The sequence below is a fragment of the Aquila chrysaetos genome, chromosome 13 (assembly GCF_900496995.4).
Source record: "Aquila chrysaetos chrysaetos chromosome 13, bAquChr1.4, whole genome shotgun sequence".
NCBI lineage: Eukaryota > Metazoa > Chordata > Aves > Accipitriformes > Accipitridae > Aquila > Aquila chrysaetos.
Window position 1 is genome coordinate 4479729 of NC_044016.1, and position 16075 is coordinate 4495803.

Genomic DNA, 16075 nt, shown 5'->3' on the forward strand with positions numbered 1-16075 from the left:
CTTGTAGTTGGTCACTGTACCTTTCAACTGCAGAGAAAAGGCTGTAGTCCACAGTTTTTCATGCTGAAGCAAAGCAATTCTTTGTCTAAGCAAAATTTGTGGTGTGTTGTCATGTGTTGAAGGTCACTATGTTAACATTAGATACTCTATTTACTGATCATTTGGCTTACTATTGAAGACTTTCTTAAATTTTAAAGATGTAAGGTCACTAATTTTAGATCTTGTTCTTCTGTTGAACAGGGTTGTATAGTTCTTCTCCAGCTACGAGGAAAAATCCTTTTGATGAAGGAGAAATTCAGGTTGGAGACAGAGTACTGGTGGTAGGACAGAGGACAGGCACTGTTAGATTTTGTGGGACAACAAAATTTGCACCAGGTATTTGCAATACTCTTTGTGCATGTTTAGAATCAATATGGAATAGCTTACATGTGAGCGCATGAACATTGAAAGAATTCCATCTTTTTCCTCACTGTCTACATAAAAATTCTAATTTTACTGGTTTGTTTCAAAGTTCTTTCTTTCTCCTGTGTTTCATTGAATGTTTTTTACTTCAGTGCAACTGCCAGAAAAAAAAAAATGGTTTAAAATGTGACTTTTACTTGTCCACTAACATGGCTTAATTAGGAGAAATATTTTGATGTTGAAATTGTAGGTATTGTTACAAAGCTTTCTGAAAATCCTCAGTTTAGTCTCCAAAGTGATATATAGTTTATTGAGATCATGTCTTTACTCCTTACTTTCTGTAGTAAGCCTTTTTGACACAGCTCATCTCTTGTAATACTGGTACTCTTATCATGTCATATACCTGTCTCATTCTTATCTTCTTGGCACCTTTAAGAGGGTAATTGTGAACATTTAAATCTTAACTAACAAACCTTTAGGTCACAGGACAGATGAAAAGTTACAAGCGTCTCAGAAAGCCCCAAACCCTAGCACCATTTTCTCATCCTTCTCCCTTTCAGCTTCTCCCTCCCTTCCCCTTGCTAAAAACACATTGTAGTGAAGCCAGGTGTTTTCAAACGGAAGCTAGTTGTTCTGTATTCTGGAAACCAATTTCTGAATACTGTTTTTTTGTAACCAGATTCTATGTTCTTTACGTCTTTGTCTATAATCTTATTGCAAGAGTAATGCAAAACCAGTTCGTAAGTATTGGTTAAGTGAGGTCCATTTGATTGATACGTAAGCGGCAATACTCTCTCTTGACACTTGGTGGCATCGATATTTAAAAAAAAAAAAAGTTAGAATGACAGAATGTAAGACTGTGGTGCCAAGCTACGAGCTTTTTTCATTCTTGCCCCTTTCCCCAATTTCACTGTAGCCAGTCCTTGCTTAAGGTACTGCGATTAACTGACGCTGCTGCACTTCAGTGTGATCACTCTCACCTTCATGTTGTTGCTTACAAGTAAACCATGAGAAAAGGACTGGTTTTCCAAATACACTGTGACAAGTGTGAAATCAGAAAGCTGTTGGACAGTGTTAAGTCTCCTCCCTCTCCACTCCAAAGTAGGGAACAAAATTTTTTGGAGAAAAACATGGTATTGTAAGAAGCGAGGACGGAGAGATGACAGATCTTCACTATTTGCAAAACCAGTAATTTATAGAAAATGTAACAAACAGATGCATTTTTAAGTATTTCAATTTTAATATGTATCAAAACCCTGGGAGTTACCCAAAGTTTATTTCTTTTTCTGCAATGCAGATCTTCCTGCCTTTAGAATTAAAGAAAGGGGAGAACTTCTGACGTACCGAGCCCTTCTAATTCATAAGCTGTCATTCCTGAGTTTCTTGAGCTGATAATTAGAATTACCATTTTATCCAGTGCCTTAGTACCAAGTGACTTGAATTAAATTTTGAATCTTTTGGGGATGGATAGCATAAGGACCGCTAATGGAGTATGAAATTTAGCACCTTTACATAATTAGCTCACATTTATCACAGGTTATGAGTGATCAAGCTTATTAACATCTTGATGCCTATTCAGTGTTCTGTATGAGATAAATTGCTGGCCAGTTCTGATTCTTACACCCTTCTCTTGCTATCATACAACCAGCCTTGCAATTTGTATTAATTATAACTTGCTAGATGGAGAGAAGGAATGAATTAATATAAAAACTTTAATTTTACTGTTGATGATCTCAGATGAGGCATAAACCATGCGCTCAGAGGATCTAAAGAGGGAAACTTGAACCACCACTGCTCTTTCTGGTCTCCTTTTTGTCAAATAGCCACTGTTACATTCGGTAACGTTCCATTTGGCTTTAGTATACATATCAAAGGTTTCACCTTTTCTATATTAATTCAAATGTCAATAATTTTCTTGAAAGCATATAAAAATGCTGAGACAATTATCTTTAGATTTATTCTGATAGAAATTTTTGCATAGTTACATAGTTATTTTATAATATATATATATTATCTAGACAGTTTCTAACTAGAAACTCTTTTCCTTGATGTGGGTGAATGCCAACTGTACCAGCTGTCTAGATGAAGAAAAGCCTGTGGTGTTTTGTTCAAAATACCATGATTTTACTGTTTTGAAATGTAGGATTCTGGTGTGGAATTGAATTGGACAAGCCTCACGGGAAGAATGATGGTTCCGTGGGAGGCGTTCAGTACTTCAGTTGTCTTCCCAGATACGGTATATTTGCACCACCATCTCGTGTGCAGAGGTAAGCACTGAAGCTGTTTTAACATTTGTGTTGCCAAATGCTTTCTTAATACATTTCCAGTGGGAAACAAAGTTTTACAGCAGGTATGGAAGAAATAAATGTTTTCTTCTGCTAATGGAAGTTTATAACATCCATTAAAAACCTGGTGGGTTTTAGATCAGCTTTTTGAAAGCAGAGTATAAATTGGAAATGCAGCTCCCCATTTCTCTTGCAGCCACTTCCAGTATTTTCATTCCAGGGCCTCTGTTTCTGATCCAGTCTGTGTTCATTAAACCTTACTTTCATGACCCAACCCTGATGTGCTGGCTTAAATTTGGTTATATAAGGAAGTTGTCCTTGGACATGACTGGAAATACTATTCTCATTCCAGCTAACTGCACAGAGGAACCAAAGCATCCACCACTTTGTAGTCTCTTTGTTAGGTTTCAGGAAGAACATCTGAGGAGTATTGTGCTCTTTCCTCCTGCATTTATATCTAGTTACTCTGCCAGACATGTTCTTGCTTTTCTTTCCCTGAATATGCTAGCTCAGGCAAACTGTTAAAGAACTTGCCTCAAAATTATACATGCTCTCTTGCTGAGTAAAAGGCAAGTAACTTGAATAAACTAGTTTGCTCCAGGCACCTCTTGCATACCAGCCTGATTACAACTGAAATGTTAGTGTCTCTTGGGGGTGGATGGAGAAGGCAAAGAATCAGCACTTAATCAACATTTGACAAGAAGGACTCCAGCATTACGTTTGTTCAGAGTTGAGTTGAAATTACTTCTTTGTTGTGTTATTGCTTTGCAGGCTAACAGGTTCTCTGGATTCTCTCGCAGAGACTTCGTCGAGTAAAATAAATCACACTTTTCCAGGTAGGAGCGTAAGACACGCTCATTTGGCTCGGGTAGCCTACCGCAGGCTACCATTCTACCACCAGAACCTACTGCACAAAGCCCACTTCTCAGAGAGCACAACAGATTTTCAAGAAACCCAAATGCCAGCCAATAGTCTGGCTGGTCCCTTCCTAAAAATGTAGCCTGCAGCAGGAACTGTGGAGTACTATGTTGTTATTAACCCTATATGGGCAGAAATAATTATGTCAGAGTTAAGATTGTTGACACTCTTCCCTTATTACTGTATGGCATTCTAATCAGAGTTATACCATAAATTGAACCTGCACCTTAATCTAAATTGACATTGATAAAGGGATCAGTGTAGGGAGGGGTCCACATGAAATTACTAAAACTTCTGTGAGATACTTGAAATAGTTATTCTTCTTTTTCCTTACCCAAGCTTTTTGTGAAAAGGCTGTTTCCAATTACCCTTGTTTGGTTTGTTTAATTTCATTTCTGTCCTCTCTGTGAATTTGAACGTGTTATGAACACTTACTTTCATGAGAAGTTTTGTCACTTAATTTCCAAATTGGAGGGGAGAATGTGTAGCAAATGTAGTGGAAGCAGTATAAAAGAAAACACAAAGAATATGAGTTCGTAAGGGTTTGTTTGTTTTTTTTTTTTTTAAGAAGTCTTACACAGCTTATTAACCTTTCCACTTAGGTTTTAGACGCAGTCTAAGCACCACTTCTGCATCTTCACAAAAGGAGATAAACAGAAGAAACTCCTTTGTCAGGTGAGTGTTTTGAGTTTAAAATGTTTTCGTGAGCTGGCTGTTAGCTCTACTGTTTCTTGTTCAAAAGAAAATCTTTATGCATGTGTAGTATCTAGACCTTTACATGTTCATTTTTTTTCCTTCTAAAATGGACCAATTAGACTATTTTTCTGTGGGTATCCAGGAGTATAGTTCTTGCATTCAGATTGGCGTTAAAATTGTCTTCCAGTTGTTCATTACTGCATATTCTCCAAATTCTTGTTTTTTCACACAGCTGGGTGAAGTTCAGAGAGTCTTGTTAAAGGACTTCACTTTGTCCTGGTGATTCTGACTGACGCTGGCACATTAAAAGTTGTTTTGGCTAAACTCTTTCCAGCCCCAAATAAAATGCTTTGTGCTGCTTAACTTACCAGTGCTATAACCTACGGTAAATATTGTAGATCCTATCATCAGGTGAAAGAAAATTGATTTTCCAAGTATTTCAGACTGCCACGTGTACTAGCCTGTTAATGTTATTACATGTTTTGCTAGTGACATGAGATCAAACCAAATTTTTTTAAAAAGGGATTTGAGTTTTTTTCCCATGCACTTCACTGAATTACAGATTTGCCCTGGATGTTTTGTAGAAAAACAGACTTTTTTTTTTCCTAACTAGATCCAAGAGCTCTGTGTTACGGCGCAGCTGGAGTAATACCACTACAGCTAACGCTGAGGGACCAGTGAAGCTGCACGAAGGCTCTCAGGTTCTTCTGACCAGCTCCAATGAAATGGGGACAATCAGGTACATTGGTCCTACAGACTTTGCACCAGGGATATGGCTCGGACTTGAACTCAGAAGTGCCAAGGGAAAGAATGACGGCTCTGTGGGGGAAAAGCGCTATTTCACCTGTAAGCTGAACCACGGGGTCTTAGTTCGACCTAGCAGAGTAACCTATCGTGGGATTAATGGGGCAAAACTTGTAGATGATATTTGCTGAGCCAGAATGTGCTCATACAATAGGAAATAAGTATTTTAAAGCACACAAGAACCCCATCTAGAATGCAAACATTTTTTTAAAATTAATAAATCTGCATTTGCATTTTACATATATATAAGTATATATGTATATGTGTGTATATATAATATATATTTATATATATATAAAAATATATAGAGATAAAAAAAGTTCATTTACATTAAGAAGTAAAACCACTATTCTGTTTCTCTTTCCCAGCACTTGCCTGGGAAGGTTATTGCAAAAGCATCTTGGGTTTGAGATGCTGTGTTATTTGAATAATGTCCCAGTTAGAGAATGCGAGCATCTCCAACGTTCTCTAAAGTTGCTTTGTGATTCATGCCGTATTTAAACGATTTTCCTCTACGTAGTAATGAACTGATAGTGCTTTGTGCATTGCCTGCTTTTGACAGAGGAGGTGGTTAATGAGTGACATTAGTCTGGTTACCAGGCACTTTGTCAATTCCAATACCAGCTGCTAGCAATAAGAAAGAAAAAAAAAAAAAAAGACCCCTTTTTCAATCAGTTGTGAAGTATTTTTACATTTTATCATTCAGATCCTTCCTCTTCTTTCCCCCTCCTATTCTCCCCTCCAGAACGCAAAAGGGCTGATAAAATACAAGGAGTTGCAGTTATCCTAGTGAACAGCAGCAATTAAATAAAAAGCCTTTAAAAAGCACAAATATGCTGCATGTCAGTCTATAGTAAAAAAAAGCACTTTTTGTTGTATGCATTTGTAGAAAGAGCTATATATAAGAGGCACTCTTTAAAATAATGCACTTTGCACTCTCCTGGAGAGCTTTCCCTCATTTTTAAAGACTTTTTTTGTTTGGTGTGCTGTAGGCTATGAGTATCACAGTTTTTAAATGCAAATAAACCCAGAGTGGAACTATACATAATAGCCTCATCATAAATATTCAGTCTGTATAAATACAGCATGGTAATTCCTGCCAGTGGTATGGATTATATGCAGGGTTTTCAAGCAAGCTATTAACATTATTTGATTTGTTTGTGATACATGTTTCTTTTTGTTTCCTTCAGAACAGTTTCCAGTATAAATTTCTTGTCTAAGTCTTATGATAAATTAAGGATAGTTTTAGGTGCAGCTTTGTTAGACACCTTGATGTGACATTATTTGCATATCAGCCTTTTAAAAAACCACCTAATATTTTGTCCATGTTTTAAACATATAATATATTTTAATTGCTCAGCATATGTAGACATTATCTTATCAGGATGGTTTTGTGTTCCGGAACAGTCATTTTATTCTTAAATTATCTGCTTGCTCTTACCTACTTGAAGAAGTGACACTTTAAATTACATCATAATATCCTATTTTTAGACAGAATTTTGCTGCTGTTACTTTCTTTTAAATATTGCTGTAGCTATTTTTCCTGAGTTGTATTTAAAATAATGCCTATTGTATTCTAACTTATGGGAAATTTTAATTGAATTTAAAAGCTGTAAATTTTGAATGTAAAAAAATTAATGCTTTATATTTGAAGGTGCAGATATTCAGTGATGTACTAAACTTTACTTTGTCCAATATCTGTTTCTTGCTGGTATTAGTAAAATGGAAACCCCAGTGAATGGTATGGCAAAAAGAATTTTCATTAGGTTGTTACAGAATGTACATCCTCTCACTTCTGTTCTTATGTACAAATTAGGCAAACAGGATACAGCATGGAACAGCAGCTGTAGAATATAAACCAGAAGGTTTTGTATCTCGTAGTTATGCGGTACAGAACTGCCAGTTGTCAAACAAAGCGTTTGTACAGCACGTTTCACTGGTTTGTCCCAGCCTTGCACTCCTGGGTGGGCAGTTTAGTTTCTGTGATGAAACACTCATTATCAGAAATGCTGTTTTTCCTGCCTGACAAGATGGAATGGATGTAGCTGCTTTATCTGACAGGTAGCTGGAGTCCTTCAGGAGGTACGCGGGGGAATAAGTGTGTGGGTAAGGCAGCAAGCTCAGGCAGTTTGTTATAGTCACACCATTTCTGTGTGGCACATCTTGCACAGATGAAGGAATATATGGGAATAACCTCTTTCCAAGACTTTTCTGATTCATGGGTAACTCTTTTTCTCCAGGGGTGTCAGGCTGCACCTTCCACAGCTCTGTAGCTGCCCCCAGTTCAGCTGGAAGTGGGGTCTCAGTGGCCTGGGCTAACAAAGACTGCAGGACTTCATTGAATCCTGTCTGATGGGTAGAGAAGAGGGCACAGATACTATCTGAGCAGTGGTGTAGTGTGCTTTCCCTTCAACTTTGGCTTCAGCTAGCTGCACCTTTCTCCTGAAAGCTCTGGCTATAATCAGCTAGAGCAGTGTAGGTTAGAGGAGCAAGTCAGGACTGTTATCGCTATGGAGCCGTTTTGGTAGCACTGAATCTTCTGCAAGGAAGCAAGAAGCACTGTAAATTTATGCAGCCTGAAACAGAAATAAATCAGTCCCTCCATTCCAGAAAGGATTACTGATGGCTGTCTTCAGGTTGGTGATGTGAAGGGATTTGCGCTTCCCTAAATCCAAGGTAAGTTGCCATAATCCTTTTCTCCAACTCTTGCAGGAGGACGCTTCGTGTTGTAAAAAAAATTCTGAAAATAACTGGCAGTGAAGTTTGAAATTAGGTGCTGTGCTGAGGTCTGTATGATCATAGCCCCAGACTGGTTAGAAAAAAAGACAAATGATCCTCAAGTCCCTATAAACCATATAAATAAAATATTATCTGTTTTATAAATAAATAAACAGATGGTCCCCAGCAATTCTGTGCTGCCTGTGCAGACTTTGAGGCTTGTCCTTGTTGCACAGCATGTCTCTGGGGTCCAGTTTCAGAAAATGTACTTCTTCAGTGCTCTCAGCAATGAAATCTTTTGAGCTTAGTTGGACACTGGGCTGGAAAGGAGAGGTCACAGGTGTGACAGGAGGAGGAAAACTTTCTTGAGGTGTTCCAGGATGGAGAATTCATTTCTAGGGAGTTCAGTCCAGTTGGATTCAGTGATTATTTTGCAGATGTTGACAGTAATGGTTTTCTGGGCAGGGTGCCTGTGCTTTTTAAGTGTTGCTATCCGGCAAGATCTGAGGCACAACAATCCAAAATTGGCACTGCAGATTTGCAAAACATAACCTAGTTTCTCTGACAAGTTAGCTCTGTTACCTGTGAGAACGTTGCATAGGGGGCTAGTCCAGCACTTACGTCATGGCTTTTACAGAGTTCAAATTTTGCAAAGACTTGTCAAACACCAGGTAGAAACTGAAACTGTGTCCATGAAAGCCACATAGCAGAGTACCCACCTGCATCCTTTTTCCTGCCTCGCTGCAGACAGACAATTCTGGAAAAAATGGAAATTATAGCAAAGATTGCCAGCCAGTGCCAGATCAAAACCGTTATGTGATGGCTGTCTGGTGACTAGCTCTACTCCTAGAAGAGCACAGGAGAGAGCTCCCTTTTCAGTTAAGACAGGCAAGAACCAAAGCGTGGGGGAAATGGAGGGAGAGAAGAGGTGCCTGCCAGATACCTGCTCAGGAAAAGTCTTGTTAACTAAACCACAGCACTGTCCTGCAGGAGAATAAGCATGTGGATAAACAAGTGAAGGAGAATAAGGTTTATAGGTAAGTCAGTCCTAATTTCAAGGACCATTTCTTGAGAAAGCAGCTACCTCTGGCATAGGAGTGGTACAGGGAAGGGAGAAAAGTGAGCATTTCGGGGCAGGAGCTACCTCTTCCTATCTTTGTCACAGGACTCAGTACTGGCACTCCACTGTACAAAAACACAGCTCATAATTAGACCTACTCAAAGTCCATGTCCAGACCCAAAGAAAAATGCTGTGTTAGGATATAAACATTTAGGAATGAAAATACCCAAATGCTCTCTTCCACCATATACTTTGTTCTCTTTTTATACTGGCCAGTTTCCTGTAGGTAAAAGCCACCCTTGGTGTTTTGTAGTAGGAGGAACACCACCTTTCTCTGTAAGAAGCTTGGAGGTACGACATTTGCAATGCAAACAAGTCTTAAACACACTGCTGCTAGCCAGAAAGGTGGCTGTCTCGGTTTAACATCACACCTGCTCCTTTGTGTGTTGGTGTACCTTAATACTTCTGTAACTTTACCAAGTAAAAATTGATGTCCAGAGACCTCCCTCTGACATTGATCCAATCATTACACAGCCCAAGACAGAGAAAGCCAGCTACAGTCATTTTATTTGTCTTCATGCCTTGTGGTTCACTACACTTGTTTACAATACAAATACACTAGTCAATACAAAATACTCAATGACCATATATTAGTATTTTTCTTTATAGTATCCCTGAAGTGCACAGGCCCTTCCTTTATAAACAATGTTGCATAAACTGCTGTACATGAGACAGACACTCCTATAATGAAGCTTGTTACTAAAAGAAGCCAGATGCAGACAATTTGGACATTTTCCTGTGATGGGTTTAACTTTGGGACAGACAAACAGTGATGTCTTTGCTGCTGTGAAAGGCTGTTTTATGCTATTCCTATGTCAAGGTTCTCGTCACCCAGAAGATAGGCTCAGTAACAGGAGCAGACATGCAAATTCAAACCCTTCATAGCCTGTTTCAGAGCTCTTACATCGTGCAGCGTATGAATGACTGCGCCCAGCGGTGCTGCAGCTGCTCTCACGCTGAGCCCGCGTCCTTTGGTGAACACAGGGGGAGGGAAGCCGCTGGACCCGCGATACTACACCGCTGCGAAGGGCTGACTTGGCCCTCGTGCTTTCAGCCTGCGGTACCTGTACCTCCCCTCGCTACAGCAAAGTCCCTCTCCCGCTGCCACCACTCCTTCCACTGCTCCTCGAGGAAGCAGAACCAGCCAAACTTCTTGCCTCTCTTCATTTCCAGGCACACAATGGAGAAACAAGGTTCAGTAGCAAAAAGGAAGATGAAGGGGCCACGGGAAAGGTAGATAAACAGGCATCCCAACTTAGTTTACCCTCAGCAGCTTACAGAATCAGAAACCTACCTAACATCTATAGGAAACAGGTAACATCCACATGGAAATAAGCCATTTTCAGAGCATGAGAGTGGTAGCACAGGATTTTCCCAGTCGTGCTTTACATCCTGTAGATCATACTGCTTCCCGCTTTTCCACTGTAGAGTGAGGAAGACACATAAGACCAGAATGTAAATATTGCCAATGAAAAAGATTAACAGTCTTAAAAACAAGTTCCTTAAAAAAATTCACATTGTCTCAATAAGCGACATTCTAAAAAAATAAAATTCATAGACAAAAATGGGTAAGAGGGTTAAAATAACTTGGGATTTTTTTTCTCCTACAACACTGTAAGCCCAGCGTGAAGTGGTTTAATAAGGGAATTTGGGATTTACACATGCCAGGGTGCTTTGGTGTGGTGAGCTCATGGTGACTTAAGCCCCTTCTGTTCCCTGCAGCTCTAAGAACTGAACAGGTGAATCTTTCTAGACACAGAAATTAAAAATTCCTAGTTCATGACTGGACAAAATGCTCTTGCTAATGGTGTACAGCTATAGGAAATGTGCTAGAATGAAACAGCTAGAAACTGGAACAGAAGAAACATGAACACAGAACGCTTCCAGATGTTGTAAGAGAAATGCTAAAATAAATTCAATGAAGTACCTTGTACAGAATTCAAGCCCCAGTGTCCTTACAACTGCGTTAATTAGCTCTTTACCACACACACACAGAGTGTATAACCTCTGAACTGCAGTCTGTTAGCTCTACCCCAGCACGCAAACCCCAGTTTCTGTTGTTTCCCTCTGCCCCTCCTTGGACTGTCCCTGGGAAAGCCCTTGAGAAGCTTCTTTCCTACCTCACTGAACAAACTGCTGCTAGTAATTCTTCCACCTGGGGCAAAGCTGCACAGCAATTGCAGCTCTCACAGGCTTACTGGTTAAATGTTAGATCGTTTCTGTCAGCCCTTCAGCTAATTTGAGGTGGTGCGATAATTGATAGTACCGGAGTGTGAATTGGTACTTCAGTGACAAAGGAAACGGGTGTCATTAAGGAAAGCTTTCTTCACATCATCCCAGTGATAACAAATAAAATCTTGCATTGTCACTGAAATCCTGGCAATGCTTTGGCAACAGGACAGACAGTTAAGCAATGCAATTGCAGAATGACTGGGAAACTGTCTTCAATGCAGCCTGCACACAAGTAGCAGAGCACCCTTTGGTCCAGGCAATTAATTCATGGAAATCATTTGTCAGTGATGGTATTATTTATTTTCTAAGAAAAAGGACAGGCAAATCCCCCAACCCTTGTTTCTGAGTGGCAAGATTTGATTAGCATCAGTACTTACAAAACAGGTTTTGCAAACTGGGGTAGTGTGCTTGGACAGCACATGGGAGTACCAAACTAAATGCTTTCTGTGGAAGAGCTCAGAGATGTTATGTTTTTTACATTAAAAACAAGCCCAAACTAGATTTCTGAATTTGTCTAAATTCCAAGAGTTAAGAGCGGGGGATTTAAAAAAACCACAAAACCAAACACAAAACTCAACACAAAAAAATCCCCACAACAAAGCATTTTACACTGGAGACACTGTAAGGAAGCTTACTTAAAACCAGCTGCTAGTGCTGAACAGTATTTCTCTCAACGCACCGTACCCAGCAGACTGGAGAATTTCAGTAGTAATTCACCACTTCCCCTGACCAGAATTATCTCCTCACGTATTCCATAGCTGAGCAGCAGTAATGTGTTTAGCTCCTTCATTTTTTACAACTCCCATTCTGTAAGAGTATTTCAGTTGAAATTCTATGATAAAATAACTGCAGAGCAATAATCATGCTATCACCATGGCTGGGGAAAGCCTGCCTTTCCCCTTCACCTCCACAAACTTACAATCTATCTCTTGCTGCTTGTGCTTTTAAAGCTTCTTTAGAATGCTACCCTTAACATCATAACCTGGCAGTTTATCTGCATTTGTGCAGCATCAGAGCTGCTGCCCCAGATCCAAGAATTCATAATTACAGCTAATCAAAGATGATTAACTTTGCAACTTTTTGTTCCGGTGTATTGTTTAAGAACACTCAGCAGTATACAGGTCAGATTCTGCCCTCAGTAACATGCAAGAGGCAGGGCAACAAAAACTCAGAGTGTGCTCCTATGCAAAGAAGAGTTGAAGAAAACAATGAGGAGCTTCGACCCTCCTGAATATGAGAAAACTGGAATATTTAAATGAAAATTGCTATTATATGTGAATACTATACTAGTGTAAGAAACTGTTCTGATAGTGCTTACCTCCTAAATTAAGCAGCTTCCCTGAGACTCTAGGAAACTACCCCATTGAGTTTACTGAGATAGAGACCAGTGTGACACTAACACAGTCCTAAGCTAGGCAGAATCCCTCCCCAGTGACATGACAAGAGCTGCGAGCCTAATAACCTTGGAGATCACAAATATTCCCTTAGTTCAAGCTAAAGAAGCCTTTGCGCAGCAGCAGCAGAACACCCGAAGTGTAACTCTCGTTAGCCCCACCAAGCCCATGCAGCAGCAGTGCGATGGATCCCTAGCAGATGAGCATGAATTTCGGAGCAGCCCCTGACTCAAACTTCCCAACACAAGAGCACCGCCCCATTAACCAACCACCACATGCAATTTTGGCATTCGTCTAAAAAAAGGTTTTAGTTCAATGTGTCAGAAAGGTAGGTTATGAGAGCATACTACCTCCCCCCTCTTATCTTTTTTTTTTTTTTTTACAAGGGTGGTGGCCCAATTCAAGCCCTCTGATTTCAGTCTGCACATTTCAAAGGTTAGGAGTACGTATGCGCGGATTCTGGTTTGTTCCCTTACGAAGACAGGAAGCTTACCTCAGTGTTTGGATCCAGGGCCAGATTCAGAGTCACTTCACTGAAATGAAGTCTTGGACTAAAGAACACCTTCACATTCCTTTGCTGATGCTCCAGTACACCCATTTCTACGGAAATAGGCACCCCTTCTTTGGATAGCGTCCATGGTAAAACAGCTCCTTGCAACCCTAAGTTGAAGTTACTAATGCATGTCTTTACACATGAATTATTTCCTACATCTATGTTTTGACAATACACTTAACTGGAATATTTTTCATGCACAAGGTGTACAAAATGAGTCAATGCAGTGTTTGTCTTTAGACCACTATCATACACGTATTTTGTTAAAGGAACAAGGGCTCTAAACCCTTCCAATACAGACAGTATCTGGCATCCGGATTGTGGCACGATGTAGTCTTCTGCCTTTATGTTGCTGTTTGTACAGGGTATGTCAAAGGCTACTGAAAACCTGTGAGGTATGCAGGTGGCTGTCCATTTTCAGGGCACGGTGAAAGTTTCTCTCATGACCACGGTCCTTTAAAACTTCACCTGGGTTCCACTTGACACGCACAAGTTCCTGATGAAGGTCATTTCTACTTTTGTAGTACAGAAGAAATTTTAAAGGGCTTTACTCAGTTTTAGTGCTTAAGCACAGGAAAAAGAAAACAAACCAAAAACCCCATCAAACACCACTCCCTCCCAACCCAGAATGCCTCATAGCATCTACACCCATCCTCTATGCTTCCTCTCCTCTCTCTTTCAAGCAATGCAGTATGACCAGTGTCTTTCTATTGCCCTGCCAACACCCCCATAACCGCTGTGCCTTGAAGGACTTTCGAAGACCGGACTGTAGCTGGAACACAACTTGGGAATGTGCTATCACGTCACTGTTCAGCGCTGTTGTATACTTTTTTGGTTTGGATAGAGGATGCTCTCCCCAAACCCACCACAACCTCTGCCAGCTGCAGGAGATCTCCAGGTGTTCCACAGCAACCACCAGTTTGGCACGGAAAACCCCACACATGAAACACTCAAGGCAGTGAGTCGCGGCTTTACACTTAAGCAGAGAACGCACAACTGAGAAAAGCTCACAGGAAGGGCATGACAACAACCATGCGTATGAGTTGATGCAACAGCAGCTGGGCCTTGCAGTTAACATCTGTTTCCTGTATCCTCCCTCCCCCTTGTTTCTTTTACTGTATGGGGGCTCCGGTGATGTGAAGCCTCTCGGGTTAGTTGAAATTACAGCTTCGAGGGTGGCACTTTTGGAGCAAGTTGGCACAAAATGGAAGGTAATGCTGTCAGATCCCTTGCTCGTGGTGTACTGGGTAACAGGACATCTCTTCAAGGCTCAGGGGCCACAAGGGGAAAAGTCAAGAGGGTAGAGGGCTCTCACGGCCCTTGCTGGGTTATGTGGCTCTTGTTTCTAAGGACGGGGTCCTCGTAACTGCTAGCGCAAGGTGGTGTGGAGGCTTCCAAGGGTAAGCCCTGCTGTTGGTATCCGTAGTTGACATTCCCACAGGGGAAGTGGCGGAGCCTAAAGAGAGGCACTTCTTTAACACTTGCTGTTAGGGAAGATGGCTCTAATAGCAGGGAGGAGCCTGGCAGCCTGCCAGTCACAATGTTGGGCCCCACAGTACAGTTTCCTTCCTGTCCCAAATTCTCCCTGTCGGGCACCTCCTTCTCCAGCAGAGAACTGCTTTTGCTGGCCTGCTTCTCCGCAAACCAGGAACCGTAGGTTGGATTCCAGAGGTTGGTGGGCTTGTTTCTGGAGCCCCGGCTTTTGTGCAGCTCAGAAGGGGGATTGGACTGGGCATAGGCCATGTTGATATGGCCCCCCGCTGAGGCTGACTGCACCTTCCCCGGCACTGGTGGTTCCAAGGCTCCCACTTTCCCTAGAGGTTTTCCAGCAGTCATGGCTGATGGCAGGGGTGGTGGAGATGGCAGAGTTTGCTTGTCATCCTTTCTGTCTTGGTGTGTGGAGACCAAGAGAGGAGGAATTCCTTCTGGATCATCAGGGCGCATCGCTACCTTCTCCTCCTCCTCAGCTGATGGGCCATATTCTACTGGCAAAGCCGTGTTGATGACATCTGGATCCTGCCGGGGAGAACAATGAGAATTTCTCAAAGTCTGCTACCATCATACATACTTGGACTTGATTAAAGACCCAACACGTCTGACAGCTGTCACGCTATGATCACAGAGCATCGTTCCCACTACCCAAAGCCCACATTCCATGTGTAGAGGATGCTGACAAAATGCAGTTAGCCATGAGATGCAATTGTATACCCTTAAAATTGAACTCCTCAAAAAAAAGCAAACCCTAAAACTCACCACAGAACAGCAGAGGCACAAAACCAATGAAAAACATTTTTTATGTCCAGCCAAATTTCCTGTGGGAGCGTTGTTTTGGAATCTATATCATCTCAAAGTTCATAACATTCTCAGATAATATTGAGAAAGTTTCAGCCATGAAATGATTGCCTCCACACAACAAAGGAGGAATGGGAATGCAGAGAGAAGGCAATACTGGCAGACCCCTTGAAGCCCGAATCGATAGGGACTGCGGTTCTGAGCTATTTAAGCAGTTTTGAAAATTAAACTGAGAGAAAATGTGGTGATCTGGGCAACCTTTAATTATTGCTAGATACCACGGCAAGCTATAGATAGCAGGAAACAATGCCCCCCAATCCCAGGATCCAAACACACATGAAAAACAGACCAAGCCTCTCAAACAGTGAGGGAAAGCAAACTGACTGAGGCAAATAACTGTGTGAGGCCACAAAAGAATCCTGTGCTGCTGCAAGCAGCAAAAAATTTTCCAAACTACTCCACTCCTTATAAGCTAAAAATGGTAGTAGTAAAAATTAAATAAATCAGATTTCAGCCTGGAAAGCCAGCCACATCCCTTCCTTGTTGCCTAGCCTCAGAATCCCCAGTCCTTTAGCATAGCTGTCCCCACCTGCCTTCTCCAGTGCAGTCAGATTCAGAAAATTGCCTACAGCTGCAGAAGCCACCTGCAAAGGGTGCTCTG

The 16075-nt window shown here is 41.2% G+C and overlaps 2 protein-coding genes across 6 annotated transcripts in view; one reads left to right on the forward strand and one right to left on the reverse strand.

Annotated features, from left to right (window-relative positions):
* The window catches only part of CLIP4 (CAP-Gly domain containing linker protein family member 4), a 32794-nt gene extending 25950 nt beyond the window's left edge, over positions 1–6844 (forward strand). For 3 of the 4 annotated variants that reach the window (XM_030035066.2, XM_030035067.2, XM_030035068.2), the window contains 5 exons: positions 241–375; positions 2546–2669; positions 3459–3523; positions 4208–4280; positions 4915–6844. In XM_030035066.2, coding sequence (XP_029890926.1) covers positions 241–375; positions 2546–2669; positions 3459–3523; positions 4208–4280; positions 4915–5236 — 719 coding nt within the window. In that variant the 3' untranslated portion in view covers positions 5237–6844. Of the gene's footprint in view, positions 1–240; positions 376–2545; positions 2670–3458; positions 3524–4207; positions 4285–4914 lie in introns of those variants that run through there. The other variant, XM_030035069.1, reaches the window with a different exon arrangement.
* Positions 6845–9432: 2588 nt separating this feature from the next.
* ALK (ALK receptor tyrosine kinase) overlaps positions 9433–16075 on the reverse strand; it is a 320524-nt gene continuing 313881 nt past the window's right edge. For both annotated transcript variants that reach the window (XM_030035063.2, XM_030035064.2), the window contains 2 exons: positions 13063–15138; positions 9433–10365 (listed from right to left, as the gene is read on the reverse strand). In XM_030035063.2, the coding sequence (XP_029890923.1) occupies positions 14434–15138 (705 nt within the window). In that variant the 3' untranslated portion in view covers positions 9433–10365; positions 13063–14433. The remainder of the gene's footprint in view (positions 10366–13062; positions 15139–16075) is intronic.